At 43.6% G+C, this 21,184-nt stretch overlaps 1 protein-coding gene across 1 annotated transcript; it reads right to left on the bottom strand.

Annotated features, from left to right (window-relative positions):
- Nucleotides 1–1,938: 1,938 nt before the first annotated feature.
- On the bottom strand, nucleotides 1,939–18,220 carry LOC119658609 (importin-5). Its single transcript, XM_038066090.1, has 8 exons — nucleotides 18,046–18,220; nucleotides 17,375–17,524; nucleotides 10,739–11,751; nucleotides 10,390–10,675; nucleotides 8,966–10,106; nucleotides 8,778–8,902; nucleotides 3,819–4,006; nucleotides 1,939–3,746 (listed from the first exon to the last, which is right to left on the bottom strand). The coding sequence occupies exons 1-8, from the start codon at nucleotides 18,124–18,126 to the stop codon at nucleotides 3,428–3,430; spliced, it is 3,303 nt and encodes a 1,100-aa protein (XP_037922018.1). The 5' UTR covers nucleotides 18,127–18,220; the 3' UTR covers nucleotides 1,939–3,427.
- Between the last annotated feature and the right edge of the window lie 2,964 nt (nucleotides 18,221–21,184).

Below are 21,184 nucleotides of genomic sequence, written 5' to 3' on the forward strand. Positions count from 1 at the left end.
TTAGCATATTGTTTAAATAGAAGGGAACACTTTGGAAAGTGGTTTTATATGTTATGATTCGGCTTCGGTACTGAAAAGTCACTACTGTAATAAATTTTTTAAACGCGCTTTTCTCAAACCGTTTTTTTAAGTTGGCGTGGAGTATTAAAAAAAAACACTTGATCATTCGCTTTGAAATTTTAGTACGTCAAAGCAATAGAATGAACCTCGGGGACGGAGATAGATACTAAATATTTTGATTTACATCAGGTTTTTTTTGGCGTCGAAAATAAAAAAATTTAAAAATCGCCGCCATTTTGTTAAAATTTTCGATTGTGGTTCATTCTATGGAGATTTCTTTTTTCAGACGTTTTAGTGACCCAATATCATCCACGCCGTCAATTTTTGACGTTTTGTTAAAAACTCTGTATCAAACAAAATGCAGCCTGGACAATTTCATAAATCCTTTTTTTAAACTCTAACATGATAACATATATGTAAAATTTCATCAATCATGTTTTTTTCCTTGCGTTGTGTGATCGGGATACCCTGGCCTGAAACAATGAACTTAGTTGGCGTATGCGTCATGTACTTATCATTTACAAATTATGTACCCCAATATGTGTCTTTTGTAATAAAATTATAAAAACTAACTTCCCTGTCTTCAACAAAATGTTTAGGAACTTTTGCACCACCTTGCAGGTGACTGTTACCGATTCTTTTGTGAGTTACCACGAAGTTTCCGTTCATTTTTTAATATCCTATTTGGGTGGGTGCAATGTCCTATTATTGTTTTCCATCCTTATTTCGGGCTTTCTGACTGAGTACTACTAATATTAATGTCGACTAGGGAACAGAGAAGTCTTTTCTACCCTAGGATACAATATTTTTTTGCTTTTAAACTTTTAAAAAAACATGTTGCCGCGGAATAATAACTTTTCCTTGAAGTAGTGTCGTTAGTCTCTTAACGCAACCTGGATGAAGAGCCGTTCCAGAACTGGTGTTCTTTGTGATCGACGTATCAACGAACGTCTCAAATAAAAAATGTCCTGCAATGTTGTCCGTCCTGTCGCCCTCTATGGTTCTGAGTGTTGGCCAACTATAAAAGACAATGAACGGCGTCTTCCGGTAATGGAGCCGAAGGGGTTGCGCTGGACTAGTGGGTGGCACGTTTTGATCACATCCGAAATGAGGATATCCGCGATCGTTATGGGGTTGCATCGATCGTTGAAAAGTTGCGAGAGAGGCGTCTTCGATGGTATGGTCGCCCAATTCGTGCTAACGAGAATTCACTTGCCAAGATTGGTCTGAATATCGAAGTTGATGGTAAACGACAAAAAGGCAAACCTAAACAACGGTGGTTTGATGCGCTAGATGGGGATTTGAAAGCCTCGAGATTGCACCCAGATCAGGCATTCGATAGAGCGAAATGGCGAAGCCGATCACGACGAACCGATCCCGCTTGTGAACGGGACAAAGGCTGAAGAAAAAGAATAATAATAACCTTTTCTTGAAGTAGTATCGCTTTGTTAGCCTCTTAAAGCAAGTGCAGAGGAGTTTGAAACTCTGTTCTCCATTGAACAAATAATAATCGTTCGCGCAAAAATCCATATTGGATCAGGGCCTTGAAGTGTGTTAGAGCATTTCATTCAAGAGCGTGATGGTATACACAGGATTACAGTACCCTACAGGAGGCAATGTGGTCAGCATTGCGCTCGCCCGAGATTATTACCTTGATTTGACTCAAGTACTCTCATTTACAGCTGAGTCGGGTGGTATCCAACGTCAAACCACGATACAAATCCATGCACCCTGTACTGTACCAGTAAGATTTGAACCGCGACCTTCCGTATGACAGCCTTGCGCTCTAACCACTCAGCTGTCCGGACAATCTTGAACAAACCTGAAACAAAGTCCTTAAATCGAAAAAATGCAGTTGAAATGAAAATAAAACAACAGTTTACATGAATCTTTTGAAGCCAAGGCCATAAATGCCATTTTCACTTTAATCGATATCTGATTGATTACATCTTTCCATTTGAATCTCATTAAATCCATCATTAAACTTGATTATTACTTTGTTGGTTTTAAAGTTCTAATAAGTTTGCATAAACAAAGAAAAAATATTATATATGGTAAATATTCTCTTATAAATATACAAAATGAATATGAATGGGTTTTGTTAGTTCTCTTCTTAACTCTGCATGCAGTACCTATTTTTTGCTACAAAATATTGAAGTTCGCTTGTAATCCATCAAGAAATGAAAGCAAGAAAGGTAGCTCTTGATTGCGATAGTCTCTCGAAATATGACATTAACGTGATGTTGGCGACAACAAAATAAGAAATACAAAATTGAAAAATTCTACGATAAAAATAAATATATCCGCGCGTCAAGCGTAGAACACTTTTAATTTACTTACATGTTCCTTACAAAGTGATATTCAATTGATTTCATTGGAATAAAATTTCTTGGTTCCAGTCTTTTAAGAGGTTTTGGGGGCTTCCTTACTGAATTTCCCACTACCGACTTCTATTACTATTTATCACTAGTTTTCTTGAGGGAAAATGGACCTGATCTCATCCGACAATGTGGAGAATGAGCAAAAACAGAAGCAAAGCGTCGGTAGATACTTTTCTCTTTCACTATATTACATTAATTACACAATTCACAAGGAATCTTTTCGAGTTTGTCTCTCAACAATTAGACGAGATAATTTAACAATAGAAAAACACTTGGTCAACGAAAATAGAAAATCAATCGACGAAACAAATTAACTCGATTATTTCAATTACTCTGAAGATTTCGTCGTTTCGTTTGCTGCGTTGTAAGTTTACGATACTCGTCGATAGCACGTGGGGTTTGTCGGCTCTGACGCCGTCCCGAAACTTGTGTAAACTTGGTGAAAATACTTCGTTTTGAATTGAATGCCTAGATATTTTTCGCTTATAAAAATATATTCATATGTACATATACTTGGTAAGTTTATCTGCCTTTTAATAATATTCTCTATTAGAACTCTATACTTCAAACAATTTTACTATTATTTTCACAATTCATCTTGAACGGCAAATGCTCAAAGGGGGAGCGCGTCTCCCGCGACTTGAGAAACTTTCATCTAACATCACGTGATTTGGATCGAATTTGAATTGTCTGCTTTAGGTTAAACCGTTGTTTCTGTGTAGGTTTTTATAGGTTGCTATGGTGGCTTACAGACGAGACAAAATTAAAAGGAAGACTTTACAAAATAATCAACTGTATATGTGGAACACAAGTATGAAATGCCGTGAGATACTTGGAATAAAAGAAATTAGCTCAACAAAAAATAGATAGTTGTAAATTGTGAGTGTAATAATAATGTTTTATTATTAGGTATATATTTGTAATTATCTTGTTTTAATGTATTTTAATTTAGGGTTCCTTTATATATATAATATTTTCAATTTAGTTTATGCTGGGGGATTGGCCAATTCCCGATAGGCTTCTTCAAGACCATGCTTCTGTTCGCTGGACAACTGTTGAATGCATGCTTGAAATACTTCTGGATTTGCTTCAATCTGTTTCACAATGCCAATCATACGTGTTCCAACTTCACTCAATGGTTTCACAACGTCCACTTGAAAAGCTGTCGCAATTATGCTCACAATTCGCGGAAGATTCGAATTGTTCACTCCTAGGATGGCTGGGTTCGTTTGGATTAGATCACACAAGTAACCGTAGACGTGAGGTGCTTCGTCGTCGTCCTCAACAACAGGGAGCCACGAAAGCCTGTGGGTCACGGGGATTATTCGTTATAATTTTCCTAGTTGCAAAAATTTCTAAAGGGAAAATGCCACTTACCATAAGTTGATTATTTCGTCTTTATTTTGAATGGCTGAACTGTTGTATTTGAGTATTTTGGTGACTGCAGAAATAGCGTTTTCTGTTGGGTTCACGTTTTCTGGTTCGCGACTTTTCGGTGCATTTATCACTTCGACGAGAATGGGGACTGCTTGGGCACATGTTACAGCGAATTGTTCACCACCAAACTGAAAGAGATAAGTAGCGATTACAGGAATGCTGAAGTGTAGACTTGGAAAAGAAAAAATCGGATGGGACCATCTAGATAGAATATGTTGTCTGTTTGAAAATCGTAGATTAAAATAAAAGCAAATACGGTCTAATGTTACGCATTAAGCGTGTTAAGTAGTTGTACAGTTTGTTACATAAGAGCGTGGTCACTGTTACACGTAGATAAAAAATCAGAGCGTCCTGTTTCTTTTTCTATGACATAGAGGGCACCTCAGTCCTTCATGCTTTTTGTAAAAAGAAAAACCAATGTTGAGTGTAAAACACGTTGAAAAACGAGTGGAATGGGCGAAGGAAAACTTGGACCGCTATTGGACCAAGGTAATTTTTTCTGATGAATCCTCCTTCTGGGCATTTCCGAGCATCAAACACGCCTGGACAACCTCCACCAGTAGGATGCTTCAACGGACTGTTAAACACCCCGTCAAGGTCCATGTTTGGGGGTGCTTCTCAAACAAAGATTTCGGTACTTTGTTCTTATTTACCGAGCATTTAAATGCCGAAAAAATGAATAAAATATATCAAAAGGCTTTGTTACCATCTGCTAAGCAATGGTATATCAAGAAAAATGAAAGCTGGATCCTTCAAGAGGACAACGATCCGAAACATCGGAGTCGAGCGTGTAGTGAGTGGAAGGCACAAAACGGAGTTGTAACTTTAGATTGGCCATCTCAGTCACCGGATGCAAATCCCATAGAAAATGTGTGGGCTCTGATGAAAATGCAGCTTCGCAAACGCAAGCCATATAATTTATATCAACTTTCTCGACAAATTCGGAAAATTTGGAGGTCTTTTCCGGTAGAATATGCAGAAAAACTAGTGGAAAGTATGCCCCGACGGTGCCAGACCATAATTGACAATGCAGGAGATTGGACTTGCTACTGAGGTATTTGCATTGAGTATTGACGACCAAATTAACAATAAATTTGCGAATTTTCGAAAAATCAATTGTTATTATTTAACAGTGACCACGCTCTTATGTAACAGACTGTACATACTGAATCCTTTCAATTTCATCATTTCCTGGAGGAATGTATAAACCATCATCATTCATTTGTTGATGATGAAGTGGTTTTTCGGAATATGGCACGAAATAGATAATTTACGAGTTTAACAATCACTTGGGGAGCGTTCAGGAAATGTTGCGGTCGTTGTATACAGATTTCGGGCCTGAATCACAGGAAAGGAATCAAAACTGGAATCAAACTTGATTAGGTTTCATCATCATCAACGGCGCAACAACCGATATCCGGTCTAGGCTTGCCTTAATAAGGAGTTTTGCGCCATCAATTCGATATTTATTTATTTAATTAACGGACAACAAACAGAGAGAATTCCAATTAATTATTGTCCTCAGGAGGAGGGAATGGGAATAATGAGAGCCTCTTTCCACAAGTTGGGAAAATGATTCTCTTCAAGGCTTTTGTTGAAAATAAGAGATAGGGGAAGAGAGATGGACTTACCAGTTTTGAGCAAAAAGAGGTTTGGAAGACTATCGTAGTCAGGTTCGGATTCTGGCGCCTCTTTATTTTTCATAGAAGGGATTGCCTCTTCCAGCTTTTTCGTTGTGAAGAGCGGGCAATCCCCGGCGCCCTCTACGCTTTTATCATCAACTTGAACAGGATCTGTAGGGATATCCGCACTATTTACCCATCTGTTCGGCATTAAGGGAACAGAATTTTCACATGGCCTAGATTTTTCGGGTTTATAACGTTCCCACGGATGCCACCAGCAAGTTTGATTTTTGGTTTATCGCGTAGCCAAGTCTTCTTTTAGGGGGTCTGTACCTTGAACATTATCTAGAAATTCATAAAAGACTTGACAATTCGCTGGTACACGCCGCAAGATAAGGCCGACCATTTTGAACGATCTATAGATAGAAGCCCGTCAGGAATCCTTCCTTCGCAACTCGGGGGCTGGGACATTGATGTGGATCTAACTTCCAAAGATGACTTATCATGAGTTTATCGAATGGCGCAACACACAATGTAAGGATTTCTAATTCTTGTAGGAAGTTACGGGTGCTCGAGTCGAAAAATGGAATGACGACATTATTGACTGAAAGTATAGTCCATGGACTAGTTCTAAACTCCAAGCAATTGACCATACGGGTCTCTCATGCAGAGGTATTTAATTTAATAATGGTCTGTTTGGCTGGACTGCGCAAAACGATTTATTAGCGTTCAAAATTATTGCTATACCAAATATTAAGAAGCAAAGCCGTTTGAAATTTGATCACGGACCTTATTTTTGTTTATTAAAAAACAAAGCGGCCTCTGCAACCCTCGGGGTCACCAAGCCGGGTAAGCGGTACATCAACCGAGATACTTGGCTTTGAATGATGATGTTGAAATGAAGGTCCGCGAAAAGAAACGCCTCTACCACAAATTTCTCGACGATAAAACGCCTGCTAATTGGCAAATTTATAAGAATGCCAACCGGGAAGCAAAGAAAGCGGTCGCTGTCACCCGAGCGAACCATTTCAAAAATCTGGACACTCGGGATGGCGAGAGAGATCTGTATCGACTTGCTAAAAGCCGTGATGAACGCACACAGGATATCGAACACTTCTGGTGTGTTAATGACAAGAATGGTACTTTGCTTACCAACCGTCGTGCCGCAACGGAATGATGGCGAGAATACTTCGAGCAGATTTCAACTGAAGAATTTCCTCATCCTCCACTTCCACAATCATTGCCGACATTTGGAGCAGTTCCATCAGTCAGCGTAACTGAAGTCGAGGCGGCAATAAAACAAATGAAATCGGGGAAAGCAACAGGACTTGACGACATCGCATTTGAGCTCTGGAAAGCGAAGAGCTGGGACCCAACACTGTGGCTCAATGAATTCTTTAACCGGGTTATTCAGGAAGGAAGAACACCATCGGACTGGCAAGAAAGTACCACTGTTCCACTATGGAAAAAGAAAGGTAGCCCAGCAGAATGTTCAAATTACCGTCCGATCCGGTTACTTTCCCATACCATGAAGATTTTTGAACGCATTCTTGACAACCGTATTCGCGAAATCGTGGAAATAACCGTGAATCAAGCCGGATTTGTCAAGAACTGCGGAACTACTGACGCAATACACGCTGCGCGGTTACTCATGGAGAAACACCGTGAGAAGCATCGCCCTCTTTACATTGCCTTTCTGGATCTAGAGAAAGCGTTTGACCGTGTACCACACGAACTCATCTGGTATGCTTTACGACAACATTTCGTGCCAGAAGAACTCGTGCGCTGGGTTCAATTGCTCTACCACGATCCGAAAAGTAAAGTTCGAAATATGGCGGGTGTATCAAAATCGCTTTGTGTCTCTGTTGGTGTTCATCAAGGAAGTGCCCTCTCACCACTCCTCTTTGTTCTTGTTATGGACACCGTCACACGGGATATCCAACGTCCAGCGCCCTACACACTGCTTTATGCAGATGATGTTTTCCTAGCATCTGATAGCAAAAATGATCCCGAGCAACTTGTCCAAAAATGGAATGATCGCCTCATGAAACACGGTCTCAGATTGAATTTAAACAAAACTGAATTTTTGACGACCGATCCCCATGAAAAAGGCAAAATCACTGTCAGCGGCAGTGATCTGCCCAGAACTGAGCGATTTAAATACCTCGGGTCAACGCTATCAGTCAATGGAGAACTGCGTTATGAAATTGCTTCACGCATTAACGCAACCTGGATGAAGTGGCGTTCCACAACTGGTGTCCTTTGTGATCGACGTATCAACGAACGTCTCAAATCTAAAATTTACCGCAATGTCGTCCGTCCAGTCGCTCTCTATGGTTCTGAGTGTTGGCTGACCACAAAAGGCAATGAACGGCGTCTTGCGATAATGGAGACGAAGATGTTACGTTGGACTAGTGGCGTCACACGTTTAGATCACATCCGAAATGAGGATATCCGCGATCGTTATGGGGTTGCACCGATCGTGGAAAAGTTACGAGAGGCGTCTTCGATGGTATGGTCACGTAATTCGTGCAAACGAGAATTCACTTGCCAAGATTGGTCTGAACATCGAAGTCGATGGTAAACGACCAAAAGGCAGACCTAAGCAACGGTAGCTTGATACGCTAGATGGGGATTTGAAAGCCTCGAGATTGCACCCAGATCAGGCATTCGATAGAGCCAAATGGCGAAGCCGATCACGAGGAGCCGACCCCGCTTGTGAACGGGACAAAGGCTGAAGAAAAAACGCTTGGAAATTGTAAGAAATTAAAATTTACCAAAACTTTTTGTTTCTAATTTTCGAGCTCGTACTGTATTAAATAAAATAAATTGGATATTTATCAGCCCCCGCACGGATGGTTTTCGCGCATAAAAGTCTAAGTTAAACTAGTAAAAAATCATTCATTCTACTGAAGAAGACAGCGAGTGATTGTCGAAATGCATATACGGAAAAAACAAATATTCATTGATTCTAAGGAACCTAGGAATTTTTTTTTTTAGAAAGTGACCTCAGTCAGTGCAATTCAGTCGCATTCAACACGTAATACTATCGAAATAGGGGGAATTACGAAATGCATTCTGACGAGGAAAGTCTATAATGGAATTACAAATGACCTTTCGATCATTACAAAAGATTTTATGTTTGAATCTGGGATAAATCCGACGCAATATTAATTGTCTTCATCACGGTATATCCCGGGTTCAAGGGGTTTCAATCGATGGCGACGATGGTATAACCATTATAACATATCATGAAAACTAAGAAAAATGTACTCACCTGTCCTAAAACACCACATCCATAACAAGCTGCTTGTCGCACTTCCGAAGATTTATCAGTTACATATTGGAGCATGGGTTGCGTGAAGATTTGCTGATACTGTACACATTGTGGTCCACAATATTCTATATTAAAATTGTTACAACAATAAGAAAATATGGATCAAGGATTTCATTGATTTTTCTTACCAATAACATCATCGAAAATACATAAACCCCACTGACGATCGGCCCACGGTCTTGCTGGATCCAATAATTTGATAAACAATGGCGATACGGTGTCGAAGTAGGGGAGGAAATTATTTTTCGTAGTCAAGAACAATGCATGAACGATGTCAGCAATCTTTGAAAGTAGGTAAATATCATTGTCGTCTTCCTCAGCTAAAATCTCTTCAACGCCGTCGTCATAATCTTCCTCGTTCCTGGCCATTGCACGTTTGCTGGCCTTCTCGAAATGATCATTCATGTATTTCTCAATAATTTTCAAAATTTCCTTCATTGATTCGTCCGACAAACAACTTGCGCCCAATGACTCAATACATTTTGCTAATGAATGTAACATTTCTGATTGGACGTCTGTTTCCGGCTCTGTGCTAATAGCTTTCAGCAATTCAGGGCAAATATATTGCCACATTCCCTCTAGATATTGTGGGCCCTTGATTTTTGCACAGTCCAATAAATATGGGAGAGATTCAGCGGCAGCTGATCGCACGCCATCGTGGAAATAGAATTTCAACATTGGGACCATCAAGCGTACAACTTCCTCTGCATAATCAGCAAAACCGTCTTTCAATTCGCGCGCATAGCACACAAGCATTTCACATGCAGACGCCTTATCTTCCATACCAGCTGTTCGAATGGCGAAATTTTGCTGTTCACCCAAGTTAATGAACGACCAATCGACATCGCCCTCAATATCCTCGACTTCATCGTTGTCCAAAAGTGCTACTTCAGGACGCATTGCAGCAGTTCGCATGACGGGTCCCATCACAAGTGGCAAGTACTGTTCGAATTGCTTGCCTAGAATCTTGCACATGCGAGCCCACGCGGAAATGAGATAAGCGGTTTGTGGATCATCGTCCGGTAGATCGCCTTCTGAGTGAGTTTTCAAGAGTAAATTCATCACTTCGTTGGCATCGTTCAAGAACTTATCACGTCCAACGGCCAAGCCAATTAAACTGATGCATTCAATTGTTTTGCCTCGTAGCATGCGCAATTCTTCGGCGTTCGCATTTTGGATAATGTATTTGAGGCACGGTACCAAACGATCGTAGTAAGTACCAAATTCTTTGCCGCATGCATCGGCAACTGATGCGATTGTTGTCACAACCTAGATTGAATTGCAGAAAATGACGTTTAGAAATCGGAATAAATTGAAACATATGCAGTGGAATAAAACTTGGTGACATTGCCCTTAAAACAATTCTAACAGAGAAGTGATTTCGAACAGTTAAAAGCAACAATTATCAAATTGACCTCGACATCTCTGACAAAAAGATAAGGCAGATCAGGCGCCACGTGCGGTGCTGATAAGACAATTTGACAAGATACCGGCTTTGTATATATATCTAAATCTACCCAAATTTAAGTGTATCTCTTCCTTCCAGACTTACCTGCTCTAATACGAGCTTGTTTCCTTTCTCCACCAACTCCTTGAATTTTGCACTTAATATTGACTCCAATTTTTGCATAATTCCGTCCAAATATCGCACCAAAATATGTTTCGGACAATCTTCACTGAAATTCACCAAAGCAGCTCCGGCATGAGCTTGTACACGTGGATTTTCGACATCGTCCAAAAGACCCAACAAGCCCGGAATCACTTGTTCATGGAATTTCTTCTCGAAAATAGGTGCAAAATCTGTTGACATTTGACCAATAGCGTTACATGCTGCATACCTGTTGGAAGAATAGCAGAAAATATTAGTGAAATGTCTCGATTCGGTTTGATGATAAACTTACCTGACCCTTGGATGTGGGTCTCTCAAGAAATTCAAAATGCCATTCATGATATCATCGAGCATAGTTTCCATTTGTTTGTGGCAACCTTCACCAATTGCAGAGATAGCCATCAAGGCTCCGTGTCTTTGTTTCCAATCCGGGTTCGCTAACATAGTCGGTATCGCGCTAATAATATGGGGAAGTACCGTCTTTCCACCGAGTCCACAAGCCAATCGATCAAGGGAGGATTCAGCAATCACATTATTGTCGCTATTGTCGTCCTCTGCAATCATGTCTGAAACCGCCCATTCGTCATCTTCATCCAAATCTGTCATCATTTGCAGAACCAGAGGAATCAATGCGACGACATACTTTTCGGCCCGCTTGCGGACCATCGGAGCTGCGTTTTCGGCTAGCGAAACCATAACTTCCAATACCAAATGCCGCCATTGATCGTCTACATCTGTGCTAGCAAACACCTTCATACACATTTCAAAGATAACTTCAATCTGGGGTCGCAAGAATTTCGGACAGCTTTCGGTCATGTCGATGAGAAGCTTCAACAAGTTTTGATCATCCTGGGCTTCAATGCTTTCTGCTGTAATCATAATCATGCGTGGGAGTAAGTCCTGGAAATGCTTAAGAACTGCCTGATCCTTTTCGTGGAGTAGAATGAACGCTCCTACAGCTCGTACGGCTTGGAATCGAACGTCAGTATCGGCGCTTGGATCGAGGCTTTTTTCTAGCATTTGTTTGATTAGATCTAAATATTGAGCCTCTTGGTTGCCAAAGATTCCGGGTACTGATGCAAAGATACGTAGAGCTGATTCTTGCAGTTGAACGGTTTGTGAATTTGCACATTGGAAAAGGAACTGAAGGAAATCTGGCCATTGATTGTTGCCATCTTCATCGATTAGATTCCGAGCGACTTCAGCCACAACTTCACAGATTTTACGTCGCAAATTTGGTGTTACGTCTTGTTGTACGGCAAGCAGAACTTGCTGGAGTAGTTGTCCTTTTGCTTCTTGGGATAGCTGCAAAGGGGATTTTAGTTCAATTATATATTAAGTTTAAAATATATAGAGATGATATGCGATAGGAATTCAAATGGCATATTTCAAAGTTTGGCTATAGAATTTATCTGATTCAACTGAGCTCTATCGGTCTTCTTCTTTTCTTTTTCTTCAGCCTTTGTCCCATTCACAAGCGGGGTCGGCTCGTCGTGATCGGCTTCGCCATTTGGCTCTATCGAATGCCTGATCTGGGTGCAATTTTGAGGCTTTCAAATCCCCATTTAGTGCATCAAACCACCGTTGTTTAGCTTTGCCTTTTTGTCGTTTACCATCGACTTCGATGTTCAGACCAATCTTGACAAGTGAATTCTCGTTTGCACGAATTGCGTGACCATACTATCGAAGACGCCTCTCTCGCAACTTTTCCACGATCGGTGCAACCCCATAACGATCGCGGACATCCTCATTTCGGATGTGATCTAAACGTGTCACGCCACTAGTCCAACGTAGCATCTTCGTCTCCATTATCGCAAGACGCCGTTCATTGTCTTTTATGGTCGGCCAACACTCAGAACCATAGAGGGCGACAGGACGGACGACATTGCGGTAAATTTTAGATTTGAGACGTTCGTTGATACGTCGATCACAAAGAACACCAGTTGTGGAACGCCACTTCATCCAGGTTGCGTTAATGCGTGAAGCAATTTCATAACGCAGTTCTCCATTGGCTGATAGCGTTGACCCGAGGTATTTAAATCGCTCAGTTCTGGGCAGATCACTGCCGCTGACAGTGATTGTGCCTGTTTCATGGGGATCGGTAGTCAAAAATTCAGTTTTGTTTAAATTCAATCTGAGACCGTGTTGCATGAGGCGATCATTCCATTTTTGAACAAGTTGCTCGAGATCATTTTTGCTATCAGATGCTAGGAAAACATCATCTGCATAAAGCAGTGTGTAGGGCGCTGGACGTTGGATATCCCTTGTGACGGTGTCCATAACAAGGACAAAGAGGAGTGGTGAGAGGGCACTTCCTTCATGAACACCAACAGAGACACGAAGCGGTTTTGATACACCCGCCATACTTCGAACTTTACTTTTCGGATCGTGGTAGAGCAATTGAACCCAGCGCACGAGTTCTTCTGGCACGAAGTGTTGTCGTAAAGCATACCAGATGAGTTCGTGTCGTACACGGTCAAACGCTCTCTCTAGATCCAGAAAGGCAATGTAGAGGGCGATGCTTCTCACAGTGTTTCTCCATGAGTAACCGCGCAGCGTGTATTGCGTCAGTAGTTCCGCAGTTCTTGACAAATCCGGCTTGATTCACGGTTATTTCAACGATTTCGCGAATACGGTTGTCGAGAATGCGTTCAAAAATCTCATTGGTATGGGAAAGTAACCGGATCGGACGGTAATTTGAACATTCTGCTGGGCTACCTTTCTTTTTCCATATTGGAACAGTGGTACTTTCTTGCCAGTCAGATGGTGTTCTTCCTTCCTGAATAACGCGGTTAAAGAATTCACTGAGCCATAGTGTTGAGTCCCAGCTCTTCGCTTTCCAGAGCTCAGATGCGATGTCGTCAGGTCCTGTTGCTTTCCCCGATTTCATTTGTTTTATTGCCGCCTCGACTTCAGTTGCGCTGACTGGTGGAACTGCTCCAAATGTCGGCAATGATTGTGGAAGTGGAGGATGAGCAAATTCTTCACTTGAAATCTGCTCGAAGTATTCTCGCCATCTATCCGTTGCGGCTCGACGGTTGGTAAGCAAAGTACCGTTCTTGTCATTAACACAACAGAAGTGCTCGATATCCTGTGTGCGTTCATCACGGCTTTTAGCAAGTCGATACAGATCTCTCTCGCCATCCTGAGTGTCTTGAAATGGTTCGCTCGGGTGACAGCGACCGCTTTCTTTGCTTCCCGGTTGGCATTCTTATAAATTTGCCAATTAGCAGGCGTTTTATCGTCGAGAAATTTGTGGTAGAGGCACCCTTCCTATTCCTAAGGCAGAGATAGTGTCATTTTGGCTAAAAAATTGGTATCGGTGGAAATGTCGGCTTTCCTGTATTTTCCACTCTACACGCATACACCACCAAGTTGCTAGCAAAGCTACAGTTGAGCAAATACATCTTATGGTTTTCTTTCGAGCTTTCTGATCCTCTTGTTATCTTTTGTTTGAGAATCGAGGGATTCCTAAGTCTGCGATCCATTTAATGGCGGGCCGGACTAGTGGGAAAGCAATATACTCCCACGGGCCCCTCTTTCTTGGGCAAGCACCAAAGTTAGAAGAGGTATATGACTTGCGGTTTTGTCCAGGGCAGAGGCAATTCAGCAGACGCTGTCTCACCGCTGTTCTGGCAGCAGCGTGACCGAAGTGGTTACAAGGTGGAATTTGCTCCTTTATATGCATTCAAAAACACGACATGTGTCCTGAATTTTACAAGGCGGTTTTGTGCTCGTGTTTTTGAACTGATATAAGGGTGAAAATGCCATCTTGTAACCGCTATGGTCACGCTGCTCTCAGGATAGAGGTGGGACAGCATCTGAGGAGTTGCCTCTGGCCTGGACGAAAGCACAAGTCATAAACTCTTTGTATCATCTCTAGTTGACTCGATCTTCAGGGCTTGATTCAAATTTTATTATGGTGAAGGCCCGGCATCATGCTAATAGACGACCTTCCGTTATAACAACCCACCGCTCTAACCACTGGAACCATCCGGATAAGTTGAAAATGGAGGAAAAATAATAGCAAAAAGACCGTCTGAATTTAAAAAACGTTGTGTTCCACATTAGGCGCCATTTGTAATGACTAATGAAAAAATTAGATTCTCAAACGACCATCATGAGTGGCCGGAGGCGACCTAGAGGAAAATACTATCCCAAAACTTAGAGGTAACTGGCTAAGTTAACCGTGAAGGTCAAAGCACTGCGTCGATACGCGCGTGCACGTCTCTGTGTTAGCCAGGCTCGGAATGTGGGGTTGATCGATGCGCCCAAAGGACAAATTATTCATGACTATTTTAAGGGTCGCATTTCCTCCTCAAACTGTTGACAAACAGCAGACCTGCCGCCTCGATAACGAGCTTGTATTCTACCAGTCGATGAAACTTTGGTATAATTCTTCCGTTTGCAAGGATTTTCAGTATAATTTATGCGATTAACCTCGATAGTTGTTTTTTTATTTTCAACTTCCTCAGGTTTGGATATAGGGGGATCATAACTCCGGGCCGGACCAAATGGAGAGCAACTTACTCTCACGTTTTTTGGTCCACGGACCCCTCGTCTGAGGCATAGCACCCAATCATTACAAAAAACAAGGACTAACGATTTCGTAAAGGGTAGAGGCAAGTCTTCAGACGTTGCCTCACCTCTGCCAATATATCCAAAACAATAACCTAGCTTAGGCTCAAACTATTGACGGTTTAACTTGAATACAATTCGCCACTTTGTCGTGTTTTTATGATTATATAAAGGAGCGTTTTTCCGTCTGTTGCCACTTTCGGTCACGCTACCCCCAGGCAGAGGTGAGGCAGCGTCTCAAGAGTTCCCTGCGGTACCCCGGCAGTAACAATGTACTTTTTGGGGCCCTCACCCGTCCCGCACCAGAGAGTCCTCTCTAAGAGGTAGTTTTCCACCAAATTCGCTAAATATCGGGGGACACCTATGTCAGCCAACGCTCCTTTAATTCTGTTCCACTTGGCCGAGTTGAATGCGTTTTTGACATTCAGTACCAAAACGGCCGCCAGAGATCAGTATACCTTTTGCCAGATTAACCACTGTTATTTGCGTCCACCGTAGAGTGGCCACGTCAGAAATCAAACTGGCGTTCCGACAAACCATGGCTGGCTTCGACGATGGGCAGGAATTTATTGTAGATGAGTCTCTCCATCATCTTCCCCATTGTCTTCAGCAGGCAGATAGGACGATACGATGCTGGGTTTCCAGGCAGCTTGCCAGGTTTCGGAAGCAAACCCAACTTTTGCTTTTTCCACAGGGCAGGGAATATTCCTTCCTTTAGCACGCCTCGAAGGTGTTGGCGAAAAGATCGGGCCTAGTCTTCACTGCCAGTTTCAAAACTCGGTGGAGGGTACCATCCAAATCCGCGGTCTTGTTGTCACTGGTCCTACCACATATTTCCCGCAGCTCCACAGTTACTGGAATACTCTTTGAAGCAGTTCTTTTTGCTCCTCCGAATGGTCTCTGGATTGACAGAACTAGAGCCAGGAGAGCAGAGCTATCCGAAAAATCTGATGATGAAATTTATTGTGAAGGTCCGCCCATAAACACTCCACCTTCCCTGAAATTTCAACACGTGTTTGCGGGTATGTAGAAGATCTTTTTGGATACTTCAGTTCCTCACGTGCCATTAATCAGGATTTCACAGATCTTTATTCGCAGAGCTTTCAAATCACCATTCAGCGTATCAAGCTACTGTTATTTCGGCCGCCCATTTGTTTGTTTTCCATCGACTTGGATGTTCAGACCAATCTTGGCAAGTGACCTTCCAATGAAGACACCTCTCCCGCAATTTTTAGGCGATCGGTGCAATCCCAAATCAAATGAGAATATCTTCATTTCTAATGTAGTCATGGTGTGTTAGCCAACAGGTCCAACGCAACATGTCCATCTCCATTACCGCAAGGCGCCGTTCATTGTCTTTTATAGTCGGCCAACACTCAGAACCGTAGTGGGCGACACTGCGGTAAATTTTAAACGCTCAATGATACATCGATTACAAAGAACATTAGTTGTGGAACGGCATTTTATCCAGGTTGCGCTAATGCATGAAGTAACTTTATAATGCAGTTCTTCATTGGTTGATAGCATTGACCCCAGCTATTTAAATCGCTCAATTCTGGGCAAGTCATTAGCACTGACAGAGATAGCTCCTGTTTCATGGGGATTGATCGATAAAAATTCAGTTTTGTTCAGATCCAATCTGAGACCGTGTTACATGAGGCGATCATTCAATTTTTGGACAAGTTGCTTGAAATCCTTTGTCCTTTGGAAGAGGAGCCAATGAGAGGGTGTTTGGCGAAAATAAGAAAAGATATCGGCTCACACGCGGCTGTCTTCATAACCAGGAAAGGAAAACAAGCTTCGTTCCAGATTTTAAATCTGTGGCAACTGAGGGAAAACAGTTGGATTAAGTTGAACCACCTCTTCTTCGATTTCTAGGGTGCCATGATAGCATAGCCTAGGAAAAACTGTACACGCCATGGAAAAATTCATAGACCTGGAGGATTAGACGGAATAAACGAAAAGTCCAATACAAGTCCTATTATTCTGGTACAGAGGAGGCACGAGACACGAGACAACGAATACAAGCAAAATGGCATTGTGAGAATTCAGCGGGGATTTTTTTCGTTGCTAAATGGGAATGCGTTTCTTACTTCAAGAACTGAATCAATATTTTTTCTTGTTAGAGTACAATCGCGATCCATTTGAAAGTAATCAATCCCTTCCAATATTTCCAGGAATTTTGTTGTGGACGCTTACTTCGCGTCTCAACTGTAAATGTCAAACTTGTTTCCAGAGTAGTTGCCGCCCATTTTGGCGTGCATCCTGGGCCCTCGTGCGTCCTACTCCTCACTCCTGGCCCAGGCACCTGTTCATAAATCTACAAAGTAAAATCAAAACAATTACTTACATCTTTGTAGAACTCCAGGAATTCCGATGTGAAAAGACGTCGCAACACGACCGCGGCCATAAGCCGCGACTCCTCTGGCATCTGGGCATTGTGGATGGCAGCGAGTAGATGGGTCACTTTCACGTCGCGCGGCAAATTGTTGTAGACATCCTGCGGGAAAGAGAAAAAATCCAAATGACAAACATTGAAGCATTGAGCTTGGATAATTTCACTTCACGAGAATATTCGCATGAGTAACGCGGTGCGGTCGTCACCATTTGGCGATGATTCGCAACGCGAGCGGCCAGCGACGACCACGAGAGGCCTGACAAGTTGCCAAGACGCCGGAATCGTTTGCGAGGGAAACAGCCGACCATTAACGACTTTATATACGCATTTTCCGCAACTCAACCACGTTTTCAGTTTTGCACGCCGCATACTGAAGCCTTCCACGCCCGCAATAATTGCACATGCCGCCGCGATGGCCATTCCCCTACGCGTCCGGGCGTCCAGGATACAGACAAAATTCCTCAATTTCCACCAACTGACAGCGACCAGTGCTCCGGACAGGAACACGTTGCGGTGACATTTGAGCGAATCTCCATTTGCATTTATCGTCACGTTGCGCCACTGACTCGAGCCGTTTTCACGCACAAAATTCGCACATGCACTGAAACTTTAGGAATGCGTACCTCTGCCTCCTGGCGAACATCATTATCGGTGGATAATAGCGAATTTAGCAGCTGCTGGAACTGAACTTGTTCGGCCGCCATTGTCTCGTTGTTCAAAAAGACAGACTTCACTCAGAATCAGATCTAGGAAATTCAAATTCGCGCACGACTCTCACTTGCTCGTGCGGCGGAGCAGGAAAAAAAACTGTTGCGAGATATTCCTCCCTGGCCGCCAACTGTACGGGCTGGAAAATTTCCTCGGATTCGAATTCGAAGATCGAAAGCGTTTTTTGTGGCACGGCTAAATGGTGTTTGAATTTCCCTCGTTATTACGACTGTTGCTTAAAATTACTCAACTGCTTGAACATTTCGCGATGAAGTTTCTGTTTAGGTTGCTGCGCTGGCTTTCGCGCCTTTTTCTTGAGTCGTAGTTACTACACACTGGAACGAACGAACGAGCGAACAGTTGGATTAACGCGTGGGAATAAAGGGACTAGTGAGAAACATCAATAAACAATTTGACTAAATTTTGTGACTGAAAAAAAATCATATGAAGGCAAACGCTTTGCTTGCTACATTGATAACATGGAAGTAGCCGGCTACAATGGGGTCGGTTTGTATTTTGGCGGGTTGTAGGCTACATAAAGAAGGAGAGATGTTTGTAAAGAAATATTCAGTTACCCTATCTAAAGTGGCCGGATACGAAGGAGAGGGGAGAACCATTCCGAAAACTTAGAAAGTTGACGAATTTGACCGTGAAGATCCGCCCGCAAATAATGAAGCTCCAAAGTCGACACGCGATGCGTAGGTCCGCAGCAGAACTTGAAATTCAAACAAACACGCGAGCTCAGCTTGGAAAATGAGAATAAAAAAAAATACAGCTTGCATGCGGGCGTAGAGCTGTAAAACTATGGGTCCGACTGCTGCAATCGAGAGGAAAGATCCAAGACGAATCGCATCTTCATTTGTTGCTTCTCCTGGCTCAGATACACAGCGTGGCGCGGTCTTTGAGGTTCCCAACCTGCCTCGCATTCCTCAGGCCATTACAGTGGAGGATGCCCCTTTTAACGTGAGAGTTGCGGGCTATGAGCAAGTATTTAATTCACTAGAATTTGGCTGAAATTCATTGTTTTACATCGACTAGGTATTTTCACGCTGCAGAGAATTCTATTTCAAATCAATGATGAGATTGCGTCTCGGCACCGCGAAAGTCACTCCAGACGTGTTTAGAATGCCACGCACGCGAGGAACTAGCGGAGTTTTTCTGAATTCTCGACGAATCCCAACAGCGCGTCTAGACAGTACAGCTTTCGGGAACGGAAGCAAAAGAGTGTTGGGGTGGAATTTGAGGATTACTTGCCCAGCATGCTGAATGGATTACCGCCATGCCACCATGTCGGTCATGAATTTTGCGGAAATTACTAAAGAGGAGGTGGCCTGGTCTGATTATGCTTCAGGTTAAAGTTGCATAATTAGGCAAGTCCTCACACGACCTCCGCGTAGTGGCCACTGGAAACCGTCTTCGGGCGGGTCAAGAGTGTGTAGGGACGGGCTGGGAGTAGGCTCATCCAACTGACGAGGATCTGCTTGTCTGCTGGTCATGTGTTAGGGGCAAGTAGATCTGGCGGGGGGATGGACTGAAGCAACAGCCCGGGGATCGTCCTCCCTGCACCGGAGAAAGTGCTAATAGGACCCCAAGCCAAGGTGGAGCGGCATACGCCGAGGGCTGCGTGGCCAATGGGGAGCTTGGTCTTTAGTATGCGAACTCTGAATACCTTGGGCACCTTCAGTTTCAAATAAGACGGGCCAGCCAGGGTGGACATTCTTCCCGGACTACTCGTGGGACCAAGACATGGACTCAATTAATAAAAAAACCAAAACGACGACAGAAGAGGAGGCGATGATGCCAGGTGCATCATCGGAGGACGAGCTGCTAGCCTCCAGCCAGGAAACAGTGGCCGTCGAGAGCAGTACACTCGGTGCCAGCCGTAGCACCGTTGTGCTGAAACCAACCGCAGGGACCTCCCGGAGCGAGGCGTCAGACGGACTAGTGGCTTCCAGCCTGGAACCCACTGCCCTCAGGCTGGGTGTAGCGAGTACCAGACATAGTACTCCTGACCCGAAGCTCTCAGCGTCGGGGGATCCCTCGAAAGCGAAAACCGACAAGAATGTCGGTCGCCGGAAACCGGCTAAGAAGCGAAGGTCCACGGGTGTCCTGCTCAAGAGCGAATACCAGAAGGCCATGCATATTCTCGGCAAGATTGCCAAGAATAAGGAGGCCGGTACTGTCGACGAGCGGGATGAAAAAGACCTCGCTAAATACCGGGCGATTGTTGATGAATACAACAGCAAACGCCGGGCTGACGAGCAGAAGGCGAAGCCCATCGCTCTAAAACGCAACCGATCTCAAGACGAGGTCGAACAAGATAAGAAGCGGAGCAAAGTGGGCAAGAGCGCAGACGTCAAGCAATATACGGAGGAAATTGTACAGCAACCGTCAGCCGGCGGGCCACGTACTGCGAAGCCCTTCAGCGATGTGACCAGGAGTCACTTACGTGTGGCCCTGGCGGATGGCAATTCTGCTAGCGGCAAACTAACGCTGGAGGTGTGGACCAGTGTTGAGGCTAGGCTGTCGGGCATGGTCTATGAACATCTCGTGGAAACCGGAGGCAAACACCCGGGACTCACTCCCCACTTAGATTCATCTCAGGTGGTCCGTGGGTTCCACGTAATAGCTTGCATGGACCAGTTCTCTAAGGACTTTCTCGGCTCGTGCGTCGCTAAGATCAGCGACGCTTGGGAGGGCGTTAAGCTCAAGATTATCCCTTACGACGAGATTCCCAGGAGACCGGTCGCTCGCATTTGGTTGCCGAAGATCCGCATGGAGAAGGACAAGCTGGTCCATTTCCTGCGCCTTCACAACCCCGGGATTCCCACGGACGACTGGGTTGTTATAAAGGAGGAGGAACCTCAGATAAACAGCCAGCCCGTACTACTCCGCATAAACGAGGAGTGCCTGGAGGCACTGAAAAAGGCTGATTATAAAGTGTGGTTCGAAGTCAGGAATGCCAAAGCAAAAGTGTTCCGCTCTGCAAAACCGGACGACGACCTTGACCCAATCGACGCCGCCAACGAGCTGTTGGAGGAGATGAAAATTGAC

The sequence above is a fragment of the Hermetia illucens genome, chromosome 6 (assembly GCF_905115235.1).
Source record: "Hermetia illucens chromosome 6, iHerIll2.2.curated.20191125, whole genome shotgun sequence".
Taxonomy (NCBI): domain Eukaryota; kingdom Metazoa; phylum Arthropoda; class Insecta; order Diptera; family Stratiomyidae; genus Hermetia; species Hermetia illucens.

Coding starts and splice junctions, on each gene's coding strand:
- LOC119658609 (XM_038066090.1), bottom strand. CDS start 18,126: ATGGCGGCCGAACAAGTTCAGTTCCAGCAGCTGCTAAATTCGCTATTA. Junction 11,752..17,374: donor TCCTGGAGTTCTACAAAGAT/GTAAGTAATTGT, acceptor TCCCCTTTGCAG/CTATCCCAAGAAGCAAAAGG. Junction 10,107..10,389: donor ACAAGCTCGTATTAGAGCAG/GTAAGTCTGGAA, acceptor AATTCAATCTAG/GTTGTGACAACAATCGCATC.